This window comes from Typopeltis vanoorti, chromosome 6 (genome assembly GCF_054136105.1).
Source record: "Typopeltis vanoorti isolate ZY-2024b chromosome 6, IOZ_Tvanoo_1.0, whole genome shotgun sequence".
NCBI lineage: Eukaryota > Metazoa > Arthropoda > Arachnida > Uropygi > Thelyphonidae > Typopeltis > Typopeltis vanoorti.
The window spans coordinates 5,068,823-5,094,801 of NC_143554.1; the positions used below are offsets into that span (position 1 = coordinate 5,068,823).

Consider the following 25,979-nt stretch of genomic DNA (forward strand, 5'->3'; position numbering starts at 1 on the left):
ACAGCGTACTGTGGAAACCTGTATCTTCAGTGGCATGTTCTATGGATGTGAGGCCTGCATACTCCTGAGAGAATCTGAAAGGAGGATATTAGCATTTGAGAGGAAGTGCTATAGAAAGAGCTTGAGAATAAGCTGGATCCAGAAAGTGAACAATGAGGAAATCTATAAACGAATACAACTAAAAGAAAACCTGATACAGAAAATAATCAAAAGGAAACTACATATATGTAGAATGAACGATGAGAGGCAATTAAAAACACTGCTGTTTCGGACAATTGAAGGAAAGAACAAAAAGGAAGACCAAACAGAGAATGGGGCGATGACATCATCAAATGGTGCAGAAACTCTGTACACAAACTGAGTCATCTTGCACAAAATAGAATGCAGTGGAAGAATCTTATGAAGGTGGCATCAGACACCTGAGGGCGTTGAATCCATGGTGGTGGTTGTTGATTTTGCTGTAAATTATAAACTGTTTATAATTTTATTGTTGTTAATAATGGCAAATAAAATTCTAAGTAAGGGTAATGTTCCTCCAGTGAAAAGAAGAATGACTTGTAAACCTATTACATTACATGCTAAGATTAAAATTATTAAATTTAGTGATGATAGCATACCAAAAACAAAGAGGCTATAGGCTAAATTTACTGTACATTACTGTTTTTCACAGTTGTTAAAAATAAAGTTCTAAGCAAAGTGCTCCAGTAATTAATATTAAAACTACCCATTAACTTATTGCCAAAATAAAAAACGTTTAATGCTGTAAATTGATGACTAAACTGGTTGGGGTGTTCCCTTAAGCCAAGTTATTCAGAATAACTTTTTCATTTGCAAAAATTATTCCAAATTTTTGTTTTGTGTATCTGATGCAAATTGACTGCCAGTTTGGTTGGCCGAATGGTTAGAATATCCACTCTCCAACCAACATATTGCAGGTTTGAATCCCACTGTGGCCATGGATGTTTGTGATTGTCTTTAGATGGGAGATGAATTTCACTGCCCAAGGTGAAAAACTCTCCTGCTTAATGAAGGTCTGAAGTGGCATGAAAAAAAAAGTTCCATGTTTGGTTTCCAGAACAGAATTTCCAGACCATGTAAAACATAAATAAAAATATAAAAATAATAAAATTAAGGAAAAATAGACAAAAAATCCTTGACCTACACATGGTTCTAATGCGTTATAGGCTTATAATCTTTCATGAGTGGGATTTATAAAAATAAATAATTACTTTATTTACATCATTTACACACATATACAACTGCTTAAAAATGTTATTAAACCATCATCATCAAATTCCTGACATGTACCCTCAAGGGGGGGGGGGTGTACAGGATATTATGATACTGCTACATGAAAAACTTATATCATTACTAACTTCCTATCAACAATTTTCCTCCAAATCATTGTTATCTGTCAAGATGCCAACATTATCAGATCTTATATTTCTGTCTTCTAAGGAACTTTTTACTGTATCAATTCACCTATATCTTGATCTTCCTCTGGGTCTATTTCCTGCAACAACCTGGCAGAGAACACTTGTTTTGCTAATCTTTCCTCACCCATTCTATATAGATGACAATATCACCTGAGATTACCTCTGCTAACACATTTCCGGATGCTAACAATGTCAAGTTCTTTCCTAATATCCTCGTTTTTAAAATGATATTGCCATTGATGACATCTATTCATGCCCCTAATCTTTCTCAGGACTCTCATATCTGTGGTCTCTAGTCTTTGGTCAAGTGTTTTATTTCTAATGCAGCTCTCAGATCCGTAAGTTAAAACTGGTTTGAAGACAGTCTTGTATAGAGCTAATTTAGTGTTTTGACCAATTTCTCTTTTATTTCATGTCAGTTAGTTCAGTTGATTTCTTACCATACCAGCTTTGTTGATTCTGTTGTCTATTTCCATATTTAATTTACCATCTTCACTAAAAATTGTGCCTAAGGTAGATGAAACGTTTTACTTGTTCTATAGGTTCTCCATTCACAATGCAGTTAATATTTTTGTGTTTTCAATGTTTCTGCCTATTTTCATTGTCTTTGTCATTGCTGATTTTCATACCAAATGGTTATTAAACCATTAAATTCGTAAAGTGGGTGGGGGGCAGAGCAATGATTTGCCACATACAAAGCTTGCTATATAATGGATGAAGGTGGTCTGAAACCTAATGTTCCATATGACTGGGATACATCTGTAATTTAAAACTCAAGTTCTGTCACCTCTTTTAAGAACTAGAACAATTCTTGCCTTCCCTGCACTCCCTTGAAACTTTACCCAATGTAAGACTCATATTAAACAAGCATGCCACAGTAGATGTCAACTCCCTGGCGCATTCCATCAAAACACATGGTGATATATTATCAAGTCCCACAGCTTATAAACATCAAGTTCACTCAAGTCCTCATTACTTGTTCACTCAGTTGATCTAACTTCCTCCCTATCCACTGCTCTCTAAACTTTGTAGAATGTACAGGTGCAAGCTATCTCCTGAGTTTTTTTTTTTTTTGTTTTTTAATATTCACCAGCATCGTAGTTTCCACATATATCCTTTTCTTGTAAAGTCCTCACAAGCCTGGCAACCAACCAGGTAATCTATTCATGGTTACTTTCACGAACTACACTATGAATACACATTTATAGTGAATCTGCTCTCCTCTTGGCAACTCTGACCATAACATTATCCATGTTTCCATTTCGAAGATGGTTCTCCTCAGAGTCAATCTCATGGTCCATGGTCTGATTGCTGTTTTTGCTCTTTTAATGCAAACATTTGCTCAGGCCAAATAATGAAATCATTCTTGCTAAAATGGGAGTCTTTGTCCCCAAGTCCATCACACCTCTATCTGGCTCTATTTCTCAGCCATTTAATAGCAACATGCACAGTAGACATAATACTATTTTTTAAGTAACAGTTTTGCTCAATGAACATTATTCAGGGAGAAAGCAAAAGAATTGGCTACAGCATTTATAACAGGAATTCAAGAATGAGTCACAGTATGTGCTTACTTCTGCATATCTCAGTTGCAGCTGTGCAAGTAGCAGAAGTAATATGCCACTTTCTAATCTTAATTGAACAGGAACAGTTATAATAAAAATAAATAAAAAATTATAAACAATTAATTGCAATCACTTCCCTTAACTCAGTGATAAGCATACAGTCTGTTCAATTAAGATTAGAAAGTGGCATATTGCTTTTTGCTTGACAAACCTTGCAAAGCACAAATAACCACAACCTGCAGAATGTTAACCTTTAATGGCTTTTTTTTTTTCCCCAACATAAGAATAATAAGAAAATAATTTTTGGCTGGCCTGGTGGGCTGAGTGGTTAGCATATCTGCTCTCCTGCAGGTTCAAAATCCAGCTGTGGGCATGGCTATTTTTGATTGTCTGTGAAAATACTAGTGGTGGTGGTTGGCAGTAGATTGCGTTGGTGTAGTTGTGGTTCATTGTAATTGGTGGATTGGGTGGTGGAGACACATATAGAGTAGGTGCCCTCCCTTGATGAGTCTTTGGACTCCCTGGAGGTGTCACATAATAATAATAAGATTTATTTATTTTATTTATTCTACTGATATATGCTACATCTTCAGAGCATAAAAACAGTTTGTAACAATACACGAATAGTAATAGTTAACAGTGGTACCAGTTTAAAAATTGTAATCAACAATACAAGGAAATAAAGCCCTAAATGACACCATCTATTGTTGGAGAGAGAGAAAGAAAAGTATTAATTTGATCTTAAAATGGCTGTCTCTACTCACTTAACTTCTACTACTTTAAATTCTGATCTTTAAAAGATTCATCAATGGGGTTTGGATAATCCTGTCAATTTCAATACACAGCTCTGCATTATTTCCTCAAAAAGACACTTTTCTTCCTGTCTTACCCTTGACAATGCCCAAATCTCTATTCAAGATGAGATTTACCTTCTTGAGATAACTCTTGGCACAAACCAATCACAAATGTTACCTCAGATGCATCCAAAAAATTAGGTTCTCTTTTGCTTGAGGCATTACTGTAACTCAAACAGTTCCTAATCCTATATAATTCACAAATCTTCCCGACTATTGAATACTAATCTCACATCTGGGTTGGTGCTTACTTAAGAGCTCCCTAAAAATACTTCATTCTATACAGAAAAGGGCAATTAGATTTATTGATGCCCCCCCCCCTCACTAATACTCCCATTTGCTTTCATCCGGGCATTCAGTTTTTGCAGCAGGCATCTTCTATAAATACTTTTATAACCACTCTCCATCAGAATTGTCACCAATAATTCCATCACCGTCTGTCAAAGCCATTCAAATGTGTACAGAAACCAATCAACTTACAATTCAACTTCAAACGCCAAAACAAATTCCTCCTCTTCATCCATTCCTTTCACTGCTGCCCTCTGGAACAGTCTTGCACCACGTTTCCCAAGGAATACAATCCACAGCTTTCAAATTAAAAAAAAAAAAAAACTATTTTTCTGTCCTTTTTGGTCTTTAATTTTTTTTTGTTTTCAACAATTTTCCTTTTCAAAATTTATCCAATATGAACAAGCTCCTTATTGCCCATCCATGATACTAGTGTACGATAGGTTGACTAACGTCTTGTGAATGGGTTCTCCATAGAAGAAAAAAAAATTAATTAAAAATATCCATATCAGAATACTCACATTCCACCACTAAGAAGAAATGAATAAAAACACCAATAACAACAAAAATCCCATCAATGAAATATCAATGCACACAGTACAATTTAAACACATATCTGAAATTGTTGAAGTTACCATCAACAAAACCAAATTACACTGGTTGTAATCACTAAAGATTTAGAACAATCACAATGCTATCAATACAAAAAGGTCCCATCTAATCTTGCCCTTTTGGCAATTAAATAAAATTAATTACTCCCCATTAATCTCGAACCACCCATGATCTTCATTACTCTTGAACAAATAGAACTCCTCTTAATACATAATCTTAAACCATGCAGCAGCTCATTATTCAGTTTTGTGCTGTTTATCATCTAATGACAATTCTCATGAAATGGCCAGCACTACCACCATGTTGCTGGTTTTTATGAACTAGTTTTTCTCCTTTTAGGTCTTTAATTTTTAGTTTTTCAAAATGTTCCTTTTCAAAATGTATAGACCATTTGATTCCTAATTTTTGTTCTTTAGTGGTCTAATTTATGCATCATTATCAGCATCACTCTTATTGCATGTTCTCGGCTCAATCAAGTTTGGCTGCAAATATTTTTTGTCCTTGCCTTCCAAATATGTATCCATCAGGTATGTCTTTTAAATTACTCTTCAGTATTAATTAAAATTTTATATTAGTCTTTTAACTTAGCCTCTGGTTGGAAATATGGTGTATCTCCATTATCTACTAAGATTTTTTTCCCCATATTATTATTATTATTATTACATAACACCTCCAGGGAGTCCAATGACTCATCGAGGGAGGGCACTTAATCCACAACTCTCTGTCTCCACCACTCAATCCACCAACTACAGTTACTTTCATCATCTACACCAACGCCATCTACCACCACTAGTATTTTCACAGACAATCACAAACATCCATGCCCACGGCAGGATTCGAACCTGCAGCCTTTTGGCTGGAGAGCGGATACACTAACCACTCGGCCAATCAGGCCAGCAATATTATTTGACATAGGAGTGATATGAAACCTTAGTTTCAGAAAAATAAATAAAATATTAATAATCAGTTAACACCTTTTATTCCTGTAAATGGAATAGGTGAGGCCTTTAGATCATTTCTTATCCTTTACAGTTTTTATGCCCTAGTTTTTTTAATCTTTTAATATTTTTCATTTTTAAATTTTACAAATTTTATAGTATACTTACTAATCATATTACATCATCCCTGGATTTATTCTCATCTTTTAATAGTATCCTATTATTTTTAAACTTTTCACTTCTTTATTCATATTGATTTAAATTTTAACACTCAAAGAAGCTACATCTTACTATTTTACCTATGAGTAATATCATACCCATTCATCATCATCTGCAATTTCCAATCCATATTTCAAATATTATTAGCAGGCAGCATATCAGTCTAAAATATGCATCACTAAAATGTCACTAAATTTAATAATTTTAATCTTAGTATTTAAAGTAATAGATTTACAAGACTTCATTCTTTTCACCAAAGGCAAAGTACCTTTAATTTGATTTTTATCTGCCATTATTACCAACAATAAAATAATAGTTATAAATAGTTCAGAATTTACAACAAACCATAGATACAGTTAGAAATGATAATAAATAAACTGACTTAAAAAACCTGTGCATCAGATGATTCATGGCAGTGTCATGTTGTTAAAACCACTCTATGAGTGGATGCAGCATCATATAAGTATAAGAGTGTCGTGAGAGAAGCAGCAGTGTGCAAGGAAGGCTCCCAATTCAGATAAATTCCTTGGAATAAGTAACTGTAAATAAGTGTGCATTTATGAGTAAGAGTTGCTATAAAAGTTGTGAGCTTGCAGTGTTATTAGTGCGTGGGCTTTTTCATTTAAATTTGTTTAGAGATTTGTTAAAATTAGAGCTTAGTATAGTAACACAAAGGAAAGATGGTGACAGCTTTGTCCATGCAGGAATCTAATTTTGATTTCAGTCATTTCATGAAATGTGAGGTGTGCTATATGTATTTGTTTGATCATACAGATAAATTGTGGACATTTAAGGTGGATGGAAGGAGGGCGAGTATGAAGTGCGAGCTGAATGAAGGCTTGATGAGTGTTAATTGGTTGATAACTGAAAGTGTTGGCAGTGATACATCGATTGTTAAGTTTCTGAGAAACTTAACAAATGATGGTAAGAAAGATGAGAGTGATACAAATGTAGTAGAAGTTAAAAAACAAAGTGCAGTTAAAGGTAAGGGTGAGTGGCATTGACTGGGAACAAGCATGTATGGCTGGCAACAAAATTAACAGTGAACGAGAGTGAAAATGTTATGAATGAAAGATTTGAAAGTTGAGTTGGTTAAGATGAGACAAGAGATGAAATGGATGCGAAATGAAATTAAGAGAATCTGAGATATGTATGAAAGAGTAAAAATGATGAAAACGAATAATATTGTTATAAAAGAGGTAACGAAAGACCCGCAAGTGGCACTGTATGGTGATTCCATTATTAAAAGTGTGCTGGATGAGAGGATGCACAAGGTTTGTTTTCCTGGAAGTAGAACGAGTAGAGTGACTGAGGCATTAGATATGAGAAGTGAGCAAAAGTGGTAGTTGTAATAGGGACAAATTACTTGACTGGGAACAACAAACACATCAGATTAGATATCAGGAGATTGCCGAGACAGATAAAAGAAATAGGGTTATAGGAAAGGTAGTAAGCATGTTGTCCAGGTATGACAGTGGTGAGATGAGATGGAGAGCAAGGATTATGAATAATATGTTAGTAGAAATGTGTGAGGAGAAAAAAGTGCAGTTTGTTAATGTTTGGAACAAGTTTGAAGGACGAAGTGAACTGTATAAAAGTGATGGACTGCATTTGAATGGTTTTGATGTGAGTCACTTGGAGAGACTGCTGCTGTTGGAAAGTAGAGAAGAGAGTGCAGAGAATGAATCTGATCAAGTGGGATGCAATGTGGAAAAATGGGAGAGTAAGATAGGAGGGAATGAAGAGGTGGTTATGAATGAAAGAGTCAGTAGCATGAGTACAGAGAATGCGAAAAAAAAAAGGCATGCAAGACAGACAGAGAAATGGGAATGCTCAGGGTGGACAGGGGAACAGAGAGTGAGAAAGGTTGATGCTCCAAGAGGATGTGCATGCGTGTGTAGATAAAAAAGGGAAGGAGATGACCTGGGATCATGGGAAAACAGTTGGATTTGAAGAAGGTTCTAAGATTAATAAGGAGAAAAAAAAAATGGCTCGAGTTAAGCATGGAGATACTGATACCACTTAAAATAAGTGGTATCAGTGGAACAGACTATATATCCAGGAATGAACTGCTATGTTTGATACAAATGCTAGAAGTGTAAGAAACAAGGCAAATGAAATGATTGCATTAATTGAGTCTATTCATCTAAGAATTGTTGGAATACGTGAGATATGGTTGGATGAGGATGACATCCTGACAGGAATAGAGATGGAAGGGTATGATGTGTTTTGTGAAGATAGAGTAAAAAGGAAGGAGAAGTGCTATTAATGATAGAGAAAGAGTTAAGTCCTTGCAAAGTACAGATGCAAGAGGGAAATAGTAATACCAGTGGTTTTGAGGGAATATGATGCAATATAGAGGTGAAAAGAATGAAATACTTAGTTGGATGTTGTTATGGACCTGGTAATGTGGATGGCAGTGACAATGAAATGTACAATCGAATTAGCCAAGCAAATAAGAAAAGGGTGATCATTATGGCTGCAAAATCATTGTGTAGCCATTTCTTTTTAATTATAGACTGGGATGAGGAGATAGCAACTGGAAATAAAGAAAATGAGTTTCTTGAGTTTTTTTGAGGGACAACTAGTATGTAACAGATGGCAAATGAGGAAAGAATTATAAACGAGGTGTCAAATCACTCTCCAGCTGGTGAGAGTGACCATGAAGTGATTACCTGGGTGGTTGCCAGCAGTGTGAGGACCTCTGTGAGAAAAGAGTATATGTGGAACTACAAGGCTATGAAGAGCTCAGGAAACAGGTGTAGCATGAAAGAAGGAGTTAGTTGGAAAAAGATCAATGCAGCTTGGGGATATTCAAGAATTATCTAGTAGAAGCAATGTCTAAATATATTCTAAGGGTCAGAAATTTAAATAAGGTAGGTGTGAAATGGATTAATGAAGAGATTAAGCATGTGATACAGAGAAAAAGGGCATTATAGAGGCAGCATAAGTGAAGTTTGATAACCAATTCCATGAGGATTACAAAGACCAGACAAGGAGGGTGACTTGGTTGGTAAGGGTAGCAAAAGTGAGGTATGAGCAGCAGTTAGCTAATGAACCCAAAAAGAATCCTAGGGCGTTCTTTCGATATGCAGCAAGCCAAAAAAAAAATGACACTGATTGGAGAAAATGGTATAAAGACAGTTGTTGCAGAAGATGTGATGGAGATACTTAATAAGCAGTTCATAAAGATCATTCATTCTTGTGAATGATTTCTTGGAGAGTATGAGAACAGTTGATGACAAGGAGAGACTGACTGTAATTGAGCAAGAGGTATATGAGGAATTGAGCAAATTTCATGTTAATAAGGCTGTGGGACTTGATATATCACCACATATTTTGAAGGAATGTGCCAGGGAGTTGGCATCGGCCTTATACAATTTTTTTAATATGAGTCTTGCACTGGGTCGAGTTCCAAAGGAGTGGAAGGAGGGCAAGATTGTGTCACTTCATAAGGGAGGTGATAGAACTCAAGCATCAAATTATAGGCCTATCTGTGGGTCAGAGATGCTGTGGTTAAAATGTTAGATAAGCTGGTGTGAACTAGGATTGAGAATTGGGTTGACAACAATGGCATTATCTTTGATGGACAGCATGGATATGTTAAAGGGAGGTCATGTTTTAGTAATCTCCTTACTTATTACCATAAGGTGATGTCTTCATTGGACAGAGGTGAGGGATACACAGTAGTATACTTAGATTTTGCAGAGGCTTTGATAGATTACTTCATGATAAGTGGGGGTTGGATATTAGATTAGTGCATTGAATTGGAGACTGGCTATCTAACAGGTATCAGCAAGCTGTGTATGGGGGAGGAGCAATATCCTGAAAGAGGAAAGTAACTAGTGGAGTGACTCAGCAGTCTGTTTTATAGCCATTGCTGTTTAACCTGTATGTTAATGATATTGGCAAAATATGGATGGGGATATTCAGTTGTTTGCAGACAAACTATGAAGAGTAGAGAAGATGTGGTTTTACCAGAAGGCTTGAATAGATTAAGTGAATGGGGATGCCTGTTCAATGTTGCAAAATGTAAGGTTTTAAAATTTGGGAAATAAAGATGATGTAGAATTTATGATTGCTGTGGATATATTGTTGGAGGTGGAGAAAATAAGAGATCTTGGGGTGAGAGTGAATAAGAATCTGAAATTTAGGGGACACATTGCCAAAACTGTAAGGACAACAACAAATTCTGGGAATGATGCAGAGGACACTGACTTGTAGAAGTAAGGAAATTCTTGTTCCATTGTTCCACTGATTAGGCTGCAAGTGGACTACTGTGCACAGATTTAGTCACCTGGTTTTCCAAAGGATTTAGAGGCAACTGACTAAGGTAGCTTCTGATCTCTGGAATGTCAAATATGAGAAAAGGTTGAGAAGATGCAATATACAGAGTAGTCGATAAGAGGAAGAGGAGTGATATGATAGAGACCTACAATGTTAATAAGAGGTTATTATAAGATCAATGTTGAAGAGGTTTTACAGAAAATGATGAAAGATCAGGGGAGAACCAGAGGTCATCCCTGAAAACTGTATAAGGAGAGTGAGATGCAGGTTTTTTGCATGCAGAGTTGTTTATTTGTTATTGATTTTTATGGCACAAAGACATCAAAGGTCATACTGCACCAGGACACAAGTTACAGCAGTGCATATGGTACACCATTAGTAGGACAATCACAGACATCCATGCCCACGGCAGGATTCGAACCTGCAGCCTTTTGGCTGGAGAGCAGATACGCTAACCACTCGGCCAACCAGGCCGGCTGCAGAGTTGTGAATGATTGGAATGCCTTGCCTGAAAAGGTGGTGTCTACACTGAATTTGGTGTGTTTAAGGCATGGTATGATGAGCTGTGTGTGTGTAATAAAAGGGTCTCCTAGATAAGTCCTTGACTCCAAGGTGTCTTAGGATGATGATGGTAATGATGATAACAAAAATAATAAATAAGCACTGATTATAATTAAAAACAGATTGCTGTTGTACCACTTTATTATTTGATGCAATGAATGCCACTCATAAACCTAGTTTTATTGATTACAAAAGAGTCTTTGTTTCAGTAAAACCTTTTGCAATACTTAAAACATCATGAAATCATCAACTGACCGAGCCAAAGTAAATACCATCAAATCCGAAAATGGGAATGCAACAATAATTAATTTTAATGGAAACACATTAACACACAAGCATAAGCCAAGGTGACCCAATATACACCCAAGACTATTCACATCATGTTTAAAGGAAGAGGTGTTTAAGCTTCTTTACTGGGAAGAGAAAACTCTAAAGATAAACAGGAACAATTAAGCCACTTACACTTCTTAGAAGACATAGTTAACTTTACTTCAAGCCTGGTTGTTTTAGAAGCAGTTCGACATTCATAGACATCTGTGAAATTCAAACTGCTTGCAAAATGGCTTATCATTAAGCTTCAGGCTTAATGATAAGCTATTAAATTATTATAAGAAGACTCAGGTTATGTTCCATCTGTGTGCAACCAGAAATAATACAAATCAATTATGACAAAATTGAACAAGCAAATCACTTAGTACAATGGATATCAGTGGATTAAAATACCATGAATGAAATCAAAAGATGAATAATGCTTGGCTGGAAATCATTTGGAAAACTGCAGTCAATATTCAAAAGCCAATTACCACTATCGTAAAAGGAAAGTTTTTCAACCAGTGCATTTTCCCTATGTTGAATTTTGAATGTAAAACAAGGCATGTAAAACGTTAAATGTTTGGAAAGTTAAAAATGAAAAACACAATTTAGTACTCTGAATATAAAACAAATCAATTATTACATAATATAAATATAAAAGGAACATCTAAATCAAATGGACAATAGCAGACTACTAAAATTACTGTACAGATATAAGATAAGTGGAAAAAGAACTGGAAGATCAAAAAAGCAATGGCATGAGTCTAGAAAAGACCACTTTGTCTAAAATCCACAAAAAATAAGATGATAATTTAGTATGAAAGGATGTATGCTTGGTATCATAAAATTGGATAAGAAACCAAACCAAAGTTTCTGAAATCACAGAAATATTAAAAGACTTGAAGTGGAAATGGACTGGGCACATTTGTCACAACGCTGACCAAAATCATGCTGGATTAATGAAATCATCAGATTTGCAGGAGTGATATGAGGAAGAAAAGCTACTGATAGACAATCTTGGAGTTATCCTGGAAAGATCTTCATCCAGCAGCGGCTGATGATGATGAACCAGATTCCACCAATATGCTAAAAATACTTTAGATTTGTTAACAGAAATAAATTATAATATTTATATTTTAAATTTTTTTTTTTAAATATTTAACAATAATGTACATTGCCTATGTGTAAATAAAAGGTGCACGTGTCACATGAACACGCACACACAGTGAGTTACATAAGAAACACGATCTATAATGAGAAGCATCAATCATTATGATGTATACTTTGGTGTGCAAGGCAATGTAGCATTAATATATAGGGAGATTTTTAAGTTGTAATGAGCGCAATATTTCATTATGAGTGCTGTTAATCATTTTCCAAAATTGAATAAATATACTTAATTTTGTTTCTAGTAAGACAGAATACCAATACATTGAAAATGAAAATTTACATGCCAATCAACCATGTAAGTTTTTAACAAGCAAAAGCAGCAATTCATAGTTGTATGGCACAATTTCAATAATGATAGCTGACAATTTTAAATTAAATATCATGCTCTATTGGTCCCCAAATCATGCCCAAATAATCACACTTGAGACCAACCCTGGAGGAAGCGAAATATTAAGCACAGATTCTGTTACTAAACTTTATTGAATCCTTTCTTCTCAAAAATTTATTCAATGTCTTTCTTTTATAAATCATTTGTCATAGGATAAACACAATAAATACATATATAAACATAATCTGTTTAATATTAACATGAAATAAACTTACTTTTGGAACAATTTTTAACTTTTAGTTGTTTCAACAGTTATATGAGCATTCCTTATAAAGATATTTTCTGTTGTTTACTCTCATTATGGGTTTATACAGTACGAAAATAAACACACGCACGCACACACATTCTTTTCCTATAATATCACTTACCTGTAATAAGCTCTGTAATATGTTCTGCATCTTTTTCAGTAAAATGACTATAATTATGAAGCAGGAGTTTTACTTCTTGGTTTAGGTCCATTTTTAAATTCATGTAATTCTTGTCAGTTTTTTGCAACTCTGTTGAATCACTATTATCAGAGTTTTTAATAACAGTTTCTTCATTCACCAATTGAGGCAAACCTTCATACTTATTTCCCATGTTTATAAATTCTGAATTTAAATCTCCACAATGTGAATTACTTTTTGTTAAAGATGATTGTTGTACTTCATATTGTTTAATAACATGTAATAAATTTTCATTTTCCAACTTTACAAAATTAAGTTCTTCACTTAATGTGCTTTTTATCTGTTCATTTTCTCTTTTCAAAGATAAAATACTTTCATTTAATTCATCATTGTCATTTTTTAATATTTTAAGTGTTTCACTATTTAATTTATCAATTTTTAACTGTAATAAATTAATCTGAGTCAAGTACTCCGTTTCCTTGAATTTCCAGGAATTTTCAAATGATGCTAACCTTTCAGTTAGTTCATTATTTTCTGTGAGAAGCTCTTGCAATTGTGAACACTGTTTTTCTTGGTTGCTTTGCTTATCTTCTTCTAGAGTTCTTACACAACACAATGCCTGTTCTAGTTCTTTTTTTAATCTAACAATCTCTCTCTGTAATGAAGACTGATTTGCCTCTCCAACTAAAAGACTCTCATCTAGTTGATTACTACGCAGCTCAATTTCAGCATTCAATTTTTCCTACAATGAAAAACACAGGGTATAAAATAAAAAACTAGATCCTTTATAGTGCTTATTAAATCATTCATTTCAAAAGGAAGTCATACTTGACAAGTATGACTTGCTTTTATCATTTAACTAAGCATGAGCAAACAAAACTTTGCATGAGAAATAATCTCAAGAGGCAGTTTATAATAATAATATACCTTTCTTTTTTTTTTTTTTAAATGGAAGCAGATGACCTCACCCAGTTGTCCAATATTCTATAATGCACAGCATGCTCCCTTTCAGATAAGCATACTGCCATGCATTATGGCAATATACATTTCTTAGAGGAAGTGGTGACCACTGACCAATTTCAACCTTTACTGAGATCTCATCACTGGGACTAGACTTGTGGAAATACTGAGAGCTAAATATCAATGGTAGAAGTTATAATTCTATACACAGCAGAAAACTGGTGTATCTCCATATTATTAAAATATTCTGGATAAGAAATTATTGTAGCTGTTTTTTTTTTTTTCTCCCCTGGGTTAGAAAATAAATTTTATCTGGCAAGTTATATTAATCTATATATGAAGTAACTTCACGAATAAGCAACTTGTATACAGAAGCAGATAACTTCATGTTTTTCATTCACTATAAACTGCCTCTTAATTCAGCCCAAAAACTTGCTATATCTATCCTTCCTCCATAATATTTAATAACATAGGTGATACACTATTTCACTACTTCAAAAATATGACTTCTACCATTGAACCAGGATAATGAACCATCAGAAGCTGTGCGATTAGTGTATCTAGTATTAGTGTATGTATGTATGTATTAGTGTATTCTTAACGGTTCATTACCTTTTTCTGTTTATAGAAAACTTGCAATATAGGGATATATTTGCACAAACATTCAGACATCATCCTAATAACACTAATTCACAGAGCTAGAGCTATTTGTTCCAATGACAATGCTCTTACCACTGAACTCACTCACTTGCATCACACTTTCTCAGCCAATGGTGATAATCCCTATAAGAGAGAAAAAATATTAAATGCTCCCCATTAATCCTCTCAATTGCCTATCACACAACACTATAGCAAAACTGTTACCATCCCATACATTCAAGGCACATCTGAAAGATATCTGAAGTGCTTAATAAATATCAGCTATGCACCACATTTAAACCATAAGTCAAATTGGCAACTCCCATTCATTTACAAAAGGACCAACTCTCTTCTTTATCATATCCAGGAGTTTATGAAGTGCTCTGTCCTTGTGGCCTGGCTTACTATGGACAGACAAGAAGATTTGTTGACATCCACCTTGGTGAACATAAAAAATACATTCAGTACTATCATTATGGGAAGTCAGGTCTAGCAGACCATGCCTTGGATATTCCTTCACACAGGATCAAATGGAAGAAAAAATGCTACAAAGAAGTCATTATGAGTTAGAGAGATTGTTTTTGGAATCAACAGAAGCTTTAAAACACGTACTCAAAACCTTAACAAGTATGGCTGTATAAATTTACCAAAAATCTGGATAAAACCAAAGATCTTAAAATGACCTAATTGATACTTGTTTTCTCTCTTTTTCCAACATAGAGAGTTTGTTACAATTTTTTTTAAACTAGTCCCACCATTATACCAAATTATTGTTTCCTGTACTGTGACAAACTGTTCTTGTGATCTGAAGAAGCTGGATATAATATCAGCGAAATATCAGGTAATAATTTAATAAATATTAATTATTTTCTTATCATTCTGTGTTGTAATTAATACCATTAAAATAAACGAACATCTACTACCAACACATTAGCCTTTCCACTCATTGACGTATAGTGCTGTGTTTTGGGGGAGACTTGAAGCAACAGAGAGGATACTCTGTGTGTGAGACATGTTGCATGCTCACCAACTCTAATCTTTTCCATGACCAACAATGAACATCATTATAAATAAATATGACAACACAGAATCAGAAAAAATCCTCTACAAAGATTCAACAACAACAACAAAAAGTATTTAATTCCCTAACAGAGGTTGTCTTAATATGTATATAAAGAATGTGTACTAGTAATTAGCAACCCTATACAAAAAAGACCTATTATTTCTCACATAATCTCAAATGGCAGCCTCAAACGTATGTCTACTCTGGCTCAAAATTTTTTTGCCATACATTGTTCCTTTTATTTGCTTTATTTATTGTTATTAAGACAACCTCTTAATAACAATAAATAAAGTCTGATAACCAATCTGGCCTCTTAGATTATCTCAGAACCTTAATGTTCTGCACAGCCCAAATAACAAGAAAGTGAAGTTATCTTGCTTGGGGGACTCCAATGTTCACAATATAAACTGACTTCCTTTCTACAATTCCATTAAGCAAGCCTGTACGTAAAGGGTATTTGCAGTCAGCAACAAACTAACACAAACTGTTCATTACCTGTCATAGTATCAAAAAAACTTCCAAGTCCCAGACTTTTCTTAAAACCAACTGTTCCTTCCAAATATAGTGCAGATGTCAGTTATTCACCTGTAACTCACATCATAACCTTATCCAAGTTTCCTCTTTTATGCTTTCACAGCCTTCTAGTGTCAAATCGACTGATTTCTTATTTCTAATGGTTTTGCTCTCCTTAATCCAATACACACCTACGCTACAAAATAACTGGAAGGATTATTGCTGGAATGAAGGTCTGGATCTGCATACCCAAGACTTGATTCTCCACCAAGTATCCCAATGTAGTCTATGAGATTACACTTTTGCTCCTAGTTAACATCAACAAATAGAAATCCAACTTTGAAAGTGCCAAAAGTAGGAAACACCTCTATTTGTAACAGCAGACAAGACATTACTAAGCACATCTTCCACATTTCTCACATTCAGATAGTACTACCCATAATATCACCCAAAGCATTAACTTCTGTGATATTATGATGGTACAATCAAAATTGAGGTGACTTTCATCATTCTTCTCCAACTTCTGTGTAGATGACACAGGCAAATCGCCTCTTAATCTCTAACATATATCATGAATCACCAGACAAATTATGCAATGTATAATTTGTCTTTGACAGGAAGACATCAGAAGAATTCTGAATAACAGTTATTTTGCTTAAATCACTGTTACTCAATATTTGTGTAACAAAAATAAAGTCCGTCTTATATTTTCTTCAGTCGGTCATACTCAGCTGACATCTACCTTACAGCATGGAAGCAAGCCTATAATCAACCCACTCCAAAAATGAGAAGAAAAACTCATTAACCAAACTATTGTCCTATTGCTCAATTCTCTAGAAAAGATGGGCCATTAAATAGCACCTTTATAATACAGGGCTCATGAATTAGTGATCTTGATTCCTGGGAACCAATCCATGGAAAGGTTTGGAGAAACTCCCATAATCAACTTAATATTCAACTTAACTGAAAGCTGTGAAACCCAAAGAATTTGAGTGAATAGAGTTCTGGGTTTAAACGATGGTGAAAGAAATATGAAAGAGTAAAAATGAGGTGATTGAAAGTAGGGGTAAGATAGTGCACGTGAAAGTTGTGGTGACAGAAGAAAATAGAAGACCTGAATAAAGAAATATCTCAGTTGCATGTAGTCCTTCACAGGACAAAACACAAAACTGAAAGGCTGCAGAAACAGCAAGAGATTAGTCAAAATGAGAACAGAAAAAAAGAAGGAAGAGATCCAAAGAAAGAAATAAAATTATAAGAATAACTGATAGAAACAGAAGCAGATAATTTTTTTATGTTTAATACTCTCCTTATCATGATTCCATGATATGGAGAGTATTTTACCAAAAGCACTACAAAACCTTGTTTCCCTGGTGTGAAAATTAATATTAGTAATGCTGTTAGAATGCAGAAAAAGAAGATTAGGCGATGATATCTAATGGATCAATATGCAGATTGTGCAAAAGGTTGTGATGTATAGTTTGTGGAACTATAGCCTGAGTTGAACGTAAAGATTTGTACAATGCTGATGGACTGCACTTAAAGGAATTCAGAGTTAGGTGTCTAGAGAGAGCTTTGTTCACTGAGGGTGTGGAAACACAAAACTAAGGAATTAGGACAGATGCAAAAGAGTGTGTGTGTGTGCGCGTTCATGAAGTGAATGAATGTGTGAATGAACAAAAAAAAAAAAAAAGGGGTATCTAGTCTCTCTCTCTCTCAGGTAACAATATCGAGTGGGGTAATTAATTCAGGACGTAAAGGTGGTTGAGGATCTGAGAGGCTGCTATAGTTTGTATATATTAATGCTAGAAGCATCATGAATAAGAGGGAGGAGTGTCTGGCATTTGTTAGTACAACTTCACTAAATAGTATAGACATTGGCTAACAGCAGATGATGTAGTTACAAGGAAAGAATGTGATGGATTCAGTATTTTCAGGAAGGACAGAGCAGACAGGACAGGGGAGTGGAAAATGCTGATTATAGCAGATGAATTCCAGCCAACAAGAGTAGGAGTCAGTTGTGCAGAGGGCAGTTCTTTTGAATCGATCTGGTGTGAGATTGGGGCCAACAGAACAAGATATAAAACTGGTTACTGTGGGCCAGGAGGTTCCAGAGATGATGTGGAAGACATGCATCAGTAGATTAGTACAAAGATTGCATGATGAGTAATTATTATGAGGGACTTCAACTTCGAAGACATAGATTGGAAGGAGGAAAGATCACATGACAGGAAGAAAACAGACTTTATATACTTACTGAAAGATAATTACTTGAAACAGAAAATGTGATGGAGGGAACTCAGGGTATAAGAATGTTGGATCTTATTACAGGATCAGAAGACTTGTCCATAAATAATTTGGCTACATTATCTCTGATTGTGGAAAGTGATTATTAGGTCTTGACTTGGGAGGGAGCAAAAAATGTGGAAATCCCAGTTAAGGAGTATATGTGGAACTACAAGGCAGGTGATTATGATACACTTGGGAGCAAGGTCTATGGCATAAAGATCTGCAAGGGAAGAATGTTCACAGTGCATTGTGAATAGTCAAGGGTCCAGATGATGACCTTAATATAAAGGTCAAAACAATAAGAAATTAAAGTAATTATTTCTAACACAGTTGTAGTCTCCATAATTTGTCTGAAATGAACACATTCCTTATATTTCTTAACAATGACCTCTTATTTTCTGACCACCTATTACCCTTTTCAATAATCCCCTGCATGAATCTAATAGGCACCTCATACTAACTTATATGTATTGCTCCTCTGAAGGCGCTATTCGCTTAATGCCAGCCAGGTTGGCTGAGTGGTTGGCATATCTGCTCTCCAACCAAAAGGTCAAAGATTTGAATCCTGTATAGGGGCATGGATGTTTGTGATTGTCTTTAAGTGGAAGATGAATTTCATCACTTAATGTGAGACCATCTCCCCATTTATAATAGGCCTGAAGTGGCGTGAAAAAGTTTCATGTTGGTCCTTTGAGTAGGATTTCCAGACTATGTAAAAAAAATAAAAATAAACGAAAAAATTAATAAAACTGACAAAAAAAAAATCCTTAACCTGCTCACAGTACTAATGTACAATAGGCCTGTAACTTTTCATGAGTGGCAATGACATAAAAAAAATACTTGCCTATACACTATGTGCAGATATCCACGTGACCACATTTGTGCACATAAATCCAAATTTGATCAAATTATGCCTTATACAGTGAAACAATCCCTATTTCTATTTGAAAAGGTCCTTCACATAATAACAGCAATTTTTTGGTAAACTTCAGCTCTTGATCCAACAAGACTCTCCCAAGATCACTTGCTTCTTCCACTTCCTGGAGAAAGCTCCTAAATTACATTAAACCTCATCCCATATTCTCTGTACAAAATGCATGACTTAACCCTTAGCAACAGTGAAGTGGTATCCACATTCTTTAGTCCAAAACAGTAATTCATTCAAATATTAACAATGTCATGTCAGAGCTTCCTGATATTGCTCTTTCTAATTGATCAGCATTGGCAAACAATCTGATGAACTATACTTCTTCAAGTGTCATCCCCTAGAAGGAGATAGGCAACCATGTCATAGAACTTTTTTCTTTCTTATGTTGCTCTGGAACATATATGGTAGTTCAAGCCAGTCCAGTCCTTAATCTTCAAACGACATTTTCCTGAGCCTACCTCTCCCTCTTTTTCCACTCAGTCTCCCTTCTAATATTAATTTCTGAATGCCTTCTTGTCTAGTTAGATGTCCAAAATATTTAAGTTTTCGTTCTTTAAAATGTTCTTTTCATTTTTGGTTTCTTTAAAACATCTTCGTTTTTCATTTTCTCTGTCCATGGCATGTTCAACATTCTTCTAATGGTCCACATTTCGAAAGCTTCTAATTTTTTCTCTGCTTCTTTATTTAGAGTCCAAGTTTCCAGACATAACATTTTATTCATCTTTTTCTTTTATCTATATTAATGTCTCTGGATGTTAGAACAGTTTTCATATCAATAAAGGCTTTTCTTGTTATCTCTATTCTTCTTTTTATTTCTTTAATGGAATTTCCTCTGTCTATAAACATCATCATCAAAGTCCTGACATGTACCCTCAAGGGGTGTACAGGATATGATAGTACTACATGAAAAATTTACATCATTACCAACTTTCTTTCTACAATTCCATCATCTAAGGCACTTTGTACCATATCAATTCACCTATATCTTGGTCTTCCTCTAGGTCATTTTCCTGACAACCTGGCAGAGAACATAGCTTTGCTAATCTTTCCTCGCCCATTCTGTTTAAGTGACCATACCACCTGAGATTAGCTCTGCTAATGCATTCTTGGATGCAGACAATGTCCAGTTCTTTCCTAGTATCCTCATTTTTAATATGATATTACCATTGATGCCGTCTGTTTACGCCTCTAATCTTTCTCAGGACTCTCATATCTGCGGTCTTTAGTCTTTGGTTAAGTGTTTTACTTCTGACCCAGCTCTCTGATCCATAAGTTAAAATTGGTTTGAACACTGTCATGTATAATATACAGCTAATTTAGTGTTCCGACTAATTTCTCTCTTATTCCATATGAATTTATTCAATTGACTTCTAACCTTACCGGCTTTATTGATTCTGTTGTCTATTTCCATATTTAATTTACCATCTTCACTAAAAATTGTGCCTAAGAAGCTGAAATGTTTTACTTGTTCCACATGTTCTCCATTCCCAACACAATTGACATTTTCAATGATTCTACCTATTTTCATCGTCTTTGTCTTTTTATTGCTGACCTTCACACCATATCTATTACAACAGTTATTCAATTTAGTCACGGAATCTTGCAAACCTGTAGCAGATTTATTTAGAAGTAACATCGTCTGCATAAAGCAAAGAGCTGATATTAACATCTCCAATTCTGATATCATGTTTAATACCACTTTCCTTCATAATGTGATCCATAGAGATAATGAATAACAGAGGGGATAATGTACATCCTTGTCTCACACCAGATTTAACATTAAACCATCTTCCTGTACTTCCTTCAATTCTAACTGCTGACTTACAACTCAAATAAAGACTAAGTATTGCTTGATATAATGCCCCATTGACACCATATAACTGTAGCATATTGAATAGCTTCTCTCTTGGCACCTTGTCATATGCCTTTTCCACATCAATAAAACTTAAATAAAGATCTTTGTTATATTCCCATGCTTTCTCAACTATTTGTCGTAAAGTGAAGATCTGATCCTGACAGCCTCTATTTGGCCTGAATCCAGCTTGTTCTTCACCCAGCTTTTCTTCCACAATTCTTCTCAACTGTTTCTCAAGTATACTTGCATAGATCTTGCCAGAAATACTCAGTAGGGAAATACCTCTGTAATTCTCACATTCAGTTTTATTTCCCTTTTTATATATGGGTACTATTACAACTCTACTCCAATCATCAGGAATTCGTCCCTCTGTCCAGGCCTTCTGAACTATGCAGTGCAGCCCCTGTAAGACTTTTATACCATCACACTTCAGCATTTCTGGTTGAATATCATCTACTCCTGCTGCCTTTCCACATTTCAAGCCTTTGATGGCTTTTTGTCTTTCAGGTGAGGAAGTGCAGTCAGGAATACATGGATATGTATTCCTGACTGCATGCCTGGTAAGTGTTTTTTACCACTGTACTGTCGTCACTGCTTGTTTCATTTAGCAGTTTTTCAAAGTAATTACTCCATACTTCAAGGATATCTTTTTTATCCTGTTTTCATGTCACCTTTATCATCTCTAATTCCTTTTATAGTACTTTTTCCTCCATTTCTGAGCTTCTTCAACAACCTCCAGAATATCTTCCCACCTTCTTGATATTTATTTTCTATGTTCTTGCCAAAGTCCTCCCCATGACTTTTGTTTAGCTAGTTTTACACAGTCTTTAGCTTTCTTACATTTGTCTCTGTATTCTCTAAGAGCACAAGCTGTCTTATTTGCCAGGAACTTTTGATATACTTTCTTTCTTTAACTTCCTGTGTCCACCATGGAGTTCTGATTTTTCTATCCTTGCAGACAACCACCTCACCACATGTCTATATGGCTGAATCAATCAGTGTTTTCTTCAGGGCTTGTCACTGAATCTCCAAGGTGTGCTTCCTGTTCTCAAAGTCTTTCATTTTTTCTTCAATGATGTTTGTGTATTTTAGTCTACAGTTCACATCTGAGAGCTGCTCAACTTTTATTCGCTTTAAAACTTTCTTACATATTCTTTTCAATATGAAATTCAATTTTATCCTGCTCAAGACTAAATAGTGATCGCTTCAAATTTCAAATCCTCTGTACACTCTGGTGTCCTGCACCAGGGAGAAAAACATCACTATCGACAATGACATGGTCAATGAGACTTTTCTTATTCCTTGCCTCTTCTCTCCATGTGAATTTGTGCATATTTTTATGCTGGACATGGTGTTAGTAATAACCAGTCCATGTCTTGAGCAGAAATCCAACGGGTATTTGCCATTATTATTAGCTTTGTTCTTTTCTACAAATTTTCCCAAAATATTTTTGTATGTCTGATAATCATTTCCTATTTAGATCCCCGACAAGGACCAAGTTTTCCCTTTTCATTGTGTCAGTTGCTTTCTCTAAAGCATCAAAAAATTCCTCCACTTCTACCGTAGTAGAACCTTTTGTGGGACCATAGGCACAAATAAGTCTCATTTACCAATTCCCCATTCTGATATTTGCCCACATCACTCTACTTGAGACTGCCTGCCATTCAAGAAGATTAGCCTCGTATTTTGTGTTGAATAATATGGCTACTCCTTCTTTTCCTTGATTGTCATTGCCTGAATATAACATTTTGTATTTACTGCTCAGAAAGATCTCACCAGTTTTTGTCTTTTTTGTTTCAGTCACCCCCCCCCATTATGTCGATCTGTTACTTATCTAATTCCTCAGCTAGCCCCATTTCTTTGCCATTCAGGCTTCTTATGTTGATAGCACTGATCTTTAACTCAGGTAATGTTGAGTTGGGGTGTGTTTTCAGATTTGTTCCAGTAGCTGACTTTTTGCCGTTTGCCCTGGTTCCCTGGCAAAAACGGGGACCTTTGTTTAACTGGGCGATGCCGCAGCCGGCATGAAATTTTGTCATGTTGTACCATCATTTTCTATATTGGTTTAAGCCAATAAGAATACAATTTGGATGGCTAAATCCCAATTGCCAGCCCATCCTCGTTCGTTCAGTATCCAGGTGGATACCCAACAGGATGCAAAACGAGAAGGTGATGATTGGACATTAGGTCAGAATCCGTGGTCGGTTTTCCGCATTCCTTTAAAGGCTATGTGGAGGTCTCCTCTCAGTTATACAGCTTTGACCCTTAAGCACCCCGTCTATAAACATTTGTCCCAAATACATAAAAGACTGAACCTGTGCAATTTTCTTTTTGTTAACAGTTATGTGTAGTTTCTTATTTATTGGTTCTTTTGATATAATCATGCACTTTGTTTTCTTTAGGTTACTAATTAGTCCCATGTCTAAGCTTCTGTTGTAAATTTTTGTGACTAAGTTTTGAAGATCATCTTCAGATTAAGCTATAAGGACTGTCATCTCCATACCTGAAATTGTTGAAGTTCCTACTTCTGACTTTTGACCCTTCAGTTCTGAAATAATTTTAAAAACTTGCTCACTATATATATTGTACAGTAAGGGTGATAAGACACATCCTTGTCTTACTCCTTTTTTGATTTCAAAGTTGTCAGAATATGCATTTTTATATCTTATTGAGGCCATATGATTTCAGTATATATTTGTAATTATATGTAGATCTTTTCCTTTTAACCCGTTTTATATGCTTTTCTGGTTATCAAGGCTTCTTTCACATAATGTTTTCAAACTGAAAATTCCCTTGTACCTTTGTCTTTTTGAAAATCTGATTGAGTGTCTTCTGTTTTCTATTGACAAAGTGCCTTTTATTCTTTCTGGGATTATTCTCAGTAGTAATTTTGTAACATGGCTTGTTAAACTGATTAGTCCATATTCTGAACATTCAAAAGTTCTTGGAATTTTGGGAATAGTGACAAAGATGGATTTCCTTAGATCATCAGGGATGTATTCTGTATCATAGATGTTATTAAAAATAACCTTTAGGTCATTAAGTGTGTTTTCATTTACTTTCTTTAATGATTCGATAGGGATCTGATTAGAACCTGGTGTTTTTCCTGTTTTCATTTGACTTAGAGCATATTCTATTTCTTCATATGTAATTGGTTCACCATCCATATTTTGTAAATCTGGTGTGTCTGTGCAATCAGAGTCAAACAGTCCTTTTCCATATTCTTTCTATCTTTTTATGATATCCTGTGTCTCTAGTAGTATTTTTCCATTTTGATGTTTTATACAAGGATTAAGGTTGAAATTTTTCTTTTTATTTGTCAGAGCTTAGATTGACATATGCATTTTTTCACAATTGTGTATCTTGTGCAATTCCTCTATTTCTTTACATTTTTCATTTAGCAACTTATCTTTAGCCATCCTGCATTCATTTTATATAATTTTACTGAGATGTTGTGTACTATATTGTTGTGTACTTTTATTTTTTAGTCTTTCATTCATAAGTTCTAGTATTGATCCAGTTATCCAGGGTTTTTTCTTTTTGAACTATACATTGATATATAAATTAAACTGTGGTCCTAAAACAGCACACTGTATAACCCAATTGTCACTTTTCTCTTTCAGGACATTGTACCTGATACACAGCTCAATGATCCCTTTCAACCACCCATTCCAGTAAACATGCTATTAACTGACTATCCTGTCCCGTGCAATTTTCAGTTGAACACAAACATTACTGTAGTTTAGCAAAACTTCATTTAATTTCCAGTATTGAAATCATGTTTCTAAATAAAAAAAAAATAGGTTTATTAAAATAAGCAGTATAACCCAACTAGTTTCATAAGTTTTCGAACTTGCATCATTAGAAGTACAAGACATATATATAAAAAAAAAAGACTAAAAAAAAAAATAATTAATTACACACATAGCAGATGTCATAAAAACATCAAAGCTAGTACATACTAGAAAAAACCCAGAAAAGACTGTTGCATTAACTAATATGTAAGTATTGGAACAATGCTAGTTGTTGTCATCACATTCTGTGGCACAACATGTGTCATATTCCAGGTCTGCAGTTGGATTTTTGATGAATGCAGACCAAATTTGGTATAATATTAAACCTTGGGTTTTGTTACACTGTGTGGGGATACAGAATATTTCTGTTTCTTGTCAAAATATTTGATGGCCCGTGTTCATTATGAAGACTAATCCTGATATGCGCTTTCTGTTTTTCCTCAACATCTTTTACACATTTAGACATGCACATCTCTTCAGAATGTCCCATCTGGCCTACACATAGCAAATACCACAAGAGCAAGAATTTTGTATACTCCCAGTTTGTACCCATTGAAAGCAGGAGTATGTCACAGGTAATTCAGTTCTTTACTCCTTTTTTATTCTGAAGTGAAGCACTGGAAATATTGTAGACTCTGTCCTGTAATGCTTTCATCATGCAGTCTTAAATAATGGATGGTGATGTGAAATGGCATGTTAGCATCTTCCAATTGTGGTTTGTTTTTTGTATACTGAAAAGACCAAACTTTTTTCTTCCTTGTTTGCTTCGAGCAGAATATCAAGGAATGGTAATTTTTTGTAACCATCCAGTTCAAGAGTAAAGTTGATGCCTGGGTGCAAGCTGTTCAGATTATCTTTAAATTGAGTAAAGTCATCTGTTGTTCCCAGCCAAATATTGAAAATGTCATCAATTTTACGCAAC

At 34.9% G+C, this 25,979-nt stretch overlaps 1 protein-coding gene across 3 annotated transcripts in view; it reads right to left on the reverse strand.

Annotated features, from left to right (window-relative positions):
• The window catches only part of LOC150105258 (uncharacterized), a 560,407-nt gene that overhangs the window by 179,392 nt on the left and 355,036 nt on the right, over positions 1-25,979 (reverse strand). For all 3 annotated transcript variants that reach the window (XM_090394016.1, XM_090394015.1, XM_090394017.1), the window contains exon 19: positions 12,999-13,758. In XM_090394016.1, the coding sequence (XP_090250142.1) occupies positions 12,999-13,758 (760 nt within the window). The remainder of the gene's footprint in view (positions 1-12,998; positions 13,759-25,979) is intronic.